Consider the following 4651-nt stretch of genomic DNA (forward strand, 5'->3'; position numbering starts at 1 on the left):
CTTTCCTGTACAAATAGGGTTGCCACTGGTTGTGACGCTAAAGGGGCCAGGGCCATGATGCGCTATTGGCTTCGCAGGTCGTGATGTCAAAGGGGCGGAGTCAATGCACACGTTTGCCAAGAAGCCCAGGAAAAAAGGTGTTTTGAGCAGGCTGGGGGCAGTTTTTTTAGGTGTATTACAAATTTACCGGCAGCTACATTGCCGTTAAATTTGTAATACCGGCCCCGGCTGGTGTTTTAATACCGGCCAGGTGGCAACACTATGTATAAACGAGGGACTGCGGGTTGAGCTGTCAAAAGAGGAACTGTCCCTCTAAAAACGGGACAATTGGGAGGTATGCCCCATTGCTACACAGCGGCTTATTTACATAAACAATAATAGTGTTTCTGAAACAAACACATCAGTTTCACCAGTGCAGGACAACACTGCATTATATTTTTATTACTTTAAAACACTTTTATTTTTTGATGTTCCTGGTACTATTAGTCTGTAGACACGACTCTGCACACAAATCCCTAAAATGTCATTCTTTTCTAATACGTGTCTCCATTTTCTGCAGCTCACGTAACCGCAATGACATTTCTATCCGGAAATGACCTTCTTCTATTCCCCGCCTCTCATTCAGTTTCCCGTCATGCATTGCACCCTCTGATATAGCCACTTCCTAGGGTTCCAGCGCCTGTGACATCTCGGTCATAAAGATGGCGGACAAGATGGGTAAGTTATTAGCGGCGAAATATTGTGTTTTCTGATTGGAGAACGCATTGTTTTACAAGATCAAGCACGAGCCCGGAGATCAAGTGCATAGGCTTTCGGAAGCGGCCTGCGAGTCGCAATTGCGCGAAAATATCAGCGAGAAGTGCGGCGCGTATTATGTGTCCGTGGGTTTCCCTGTAGAAATTCACGTGCAGAGCTTGTGCTTGAGAAATACTGTTTGACTTCACAATGTACCCGAATTCATTGCAATCATTATCTGTGCTTTTAAACCGTGGGAAGGCTAAATCATCTCTCCAATGACCTTGGTGGGTCATAAACCCCCATAACGTGACTTATACCTGTCACTATAGGACTGTATATAGGGGAATGATTTCATATAGGATCAACAAGAGGAATGTTCGTGTGAGGGAATGAATGACTTTGCGAGCCTGTTCCCTTCAGTTGCAACCATATGCAGAGGGGGGGGGCGCACACTGCACAACTTTGTAAACCCCTATAGAGACTAAATCATTTTGAATGACCTTGTTGGGGCACAAACCTTTGAAATGACTTACATATGCGGTAGTAGGATTGTTAAAGGGGAATGAGTTTTGGTTTAACTTTTGATTTAAACAGGTGGTTCACCTTTGAGTTAATTTTAAGTATGTAATCGAATTTCTAATTCTAAGCAACTTTCAATTGTTCTTTTTTTTTTTTTATTCCTTATTTATACTTTAATTACTTACCTTCTGACACTTTACAACTTACAAAAGGGGGTCACTGACCCCCATCTAAAAAACAAATGCTCTGTAAGGCTACAAATGTATTGCTAATTTGTATTACTGATCTGTCCAGGCCTCTCCTATTCATATTCCAGACTCTAAAGGTCCCCATACACGGGCCGATGTGTGGGGCCATCCGACAGGCTTTCCCGGTCAATATCTGGCCAAAATTCGCCAGGTTGCGATCGGGCAGGTTAAAAAAATCCCGTCTGATCGCGGGCGCATCTGTGCGTATATGCAATCCGACCACCCGTAACGGATGCATTATGAACTGAACGTTGGGCCCATTGAGGCGAGATCCACTCGTTTGGCAATGGGCAGATCTCGATCGGGCAGGTTAAAAAACCCCGTCGGATGTGGCTGCATCTGTGCGTATATGCGATCTGACCGCCCATATCGGATCCATTATGATCCGAACGTTGGGCCCTAGGGCCCACGATCGGATCAGCTCAATATCTCCCACTTCAATGTGGGCATATCGAGGAGAGATCCTCTTGTTTGGCGACATCTTTAAGGTGGCCATACACAATAAGATTAGCTCGTTTGGCATCTTAACCCAATGTGCCCATCAAAGGCAGGGCAATATCGGGTTAATCCGAACGTTTGGCCCTTGGAAAATAAACTAAAATGCCGAATTGGTCTAAAGGACCAATATCGGCAACTTTAATCTGCCCATGTGCGGCCACCTTTATTCAGATCAATGCATGGTTGCTAGGGTATTTTAGACTAGCAACTAAATTGCCGGAGAGCTGCTGAACAAAAAGCTAAAATAACTCAAAAGCCACAAATAATATAAGATTAAAACCAGCTGCAAATTCTCAGAATATCATACTAAAAGTTAATTTAAAGTTGAACAACCCCTTTAACAAAAAAAAATGCAACCACCAGGTTTAGGAGCACTAGTGGAGACTGAATGAAGTTTGCACCCCCATCTACTTTAGTTAAAATGGTTAACTTGCAATCATCAACTACTGCAATAGCGGAAAAGAAAAGCATTTCTCAAAGGGTATCCTTTAAGATTCAGTTATCCGATGTATTTTTGTATGTGGGGTGTGTGTTTAATGTGCATTTATTGTATTTCGTCTTGGAATATGTTGGCGCTTTAAAAATACATGTTAATTATTATATCCTTCCTGAGTAGTAAATATTATTTATTTATCAGGCACCATTTACCTGCAGATGGAGACACTGATTTCAGATACTCAATGCGCAGTGGAAATTCTAATTGCTACATGTAGGGTTGCCACCTTTTTCTGAGGTGGCAACTGTACTTAAACGTACAACAGTCATGAAATAGTGTGTAAAAGTTTTTTTTTTTTTTTTTTCTCTTTGTAGTGCCCATAGCAGAGCGAAGGCTCATGGATGTTAAGCTTGGTCAGCTGCCCAGCTGGCTATCCACACGTGATTTCACTCCAAATGGAATCATCGCATCCTTACGCAGAGGTCTGTACATGAGTGTATGTGTACTAGCTGTTCATTCGCAATTACTCATTCCTTGTCATTCCTGCTGATTTTATTATGTGTCACGGTCCTTCTGTTTTTGGCAGAATCTGATAACTATTGAGCAACCATGTGCAAACAGGAGGAAAATACATATGCACTATGTTAATATTTCCATTACACAAATAAAAATGGAAATGCAAGCAAATTATTTTTAAGTTCATTTTCCTGGTATAAAAAGTATCCGTCCAATAAAGCACATAAGCTGCTGCATATTTCACCTTTCTGCCAGTAAAAGACTTTTAATTAATTCCAGGGTATCTGCTTAAAGAAGGTTCCTTTAGTGTGTCCTTTCATTTCTTTCTAAAATTTAAATTAAACCTTTGGTTACACATAGGTGTTCACTTAGGTTCAACAAAGGATATTCTGCAATTGCAAGTAATTCCTTAAAATTAACTTGTTTTCATATAATTTTTTTTTCTTTTTAGGCCATAGCTCCTATTACAACAAGTACATCAATGTGAAGAAGGGAGGCATTGGAGGAGTGGCTATGCTCCTGGCTGGTTATGTTATTCTGAGTTATGTCTCGGAATATGATCACATCAGTAAGTTTCCACGTTGCAGCATCCGTTAAAGGAACAGTTCAGTATAAAAATAAAAACTGGGTAAATAGGCTGTACAAAATAACAATTGTTTTAATATAGTTACTTAGCCAAAAATGTGATGTAAAAAGGCTGGAGTGACTGGATGTCAGAACACTACTTCCTGCTTTTCAGCTCTCTAACTCTGAGTTAGTCAGCGACTTGAAGAGGGGCCACATGGGACATATCTGTGAGTTTGCACTTGATTCTCAGCATTCAGCTCCGATACAAAAGCAACAGATATGACCCATGTGGCCCCCACCTCATGTCACTGATTGGTTACTGCTAGGTAACCAGTCTTCAAACCAAGAGAGCAGGAAGTAGTGTTCTGGCTATTATGTTAGACATCTGTTCACATCTGTTCACTCCAGCCTTTATACATTACATTTTTGGCGAACTATATTAGAAACTTTTTTTTTTTTTTAACTTTGCACAGCCTATCTGTTTACCCAGTTTTTATTTTTACATTTAGTAAAATGTTGCTGAAATCATACGATAAGGGTTTTTTTTTTTCACATTGTTTTCCCCTTTGTTGCAGAGCATGATCGCTGGAGAAAGTATCACTGATCTGTGGAAATCATTCCTTCTTCTATGCGTAATGTTTCCTGTACAGTTTCAAGCCAGTCCTTGATTAATAAATCGAAAACCGTGTATTTTGTGTTTGTTTTAGTCTGGGTTGCTGTTGAAAGACTATTTTCATTAGGACCTATAAAGGTGAAATCTTGGAGCAGTGGTGTCCTATGAAATCACTCCCAATCAGTTGTGTCAACTGCTGGATTCTCTGGCTGGTAATTTTGCAGTTACAGGGAAACATTCTCCAAAGTTAACATATAAACAAACTGCAGCAGAACAGTGTTCACCAGTATTGCATCATGAACAGGGATAGAGAATTAAAACACAACACTTAAAGGGGTAGTTCATCTTAATAGAGTTCTAGAGTGGCCAGTTTTAGTAACTGGTCTTTATTTTTTAAATTTTTTTCTATTAATTGCCTTTCTTTACTGATTCTTTCCAGTTTTTCAAATAGGTGTCACTCACCCCATATATTGTAACTGCTTCTTTGTATTGCTGGTCTTTCCGGTCAGGCCCTTA

At 40.4% G+C, this 4651-nt stretch overlaps 1 protein-coding gene across 1 annotated transcript; it reads left to right on the forward strand.

The window, feature by feature from the left end:
* Window positions 1-677: 677 nt before the first annotated feature.
* atp5mf.S (ATP synthase membrane subunit f S homeolog) lies at window positions 678-4208 on the forward strand. Its single transcript, NM_001093896.2, is given in 4 exon segments — window positions 678-717; window positions 2814-2921; window positions 3407-3523; window positions 4098-4208. Coding segments are annotated over 4 exon segments (270 nt in total). The 5' UTR covers window positions 678-701; the 3' UTR covers window positions 4127-4208.
* Window positions 4209-4651: the final 443 nt, after the last annotated feature.

This window comes from Xenopus laevis, chromosome 9_10S (genome assembly GCF_017654675.1).
Source record: "Xenopus laevis strain J_2021 chromosome 9_10S, Xenopus_laevis_v10.1, whole genome shotgun sequence".
Taxonomy (NCBI): Eukaryota; Metazoa; Chordata; class Amphibia; order Anura; family Pipidae; genus Xenopus; species Xenopus laevis.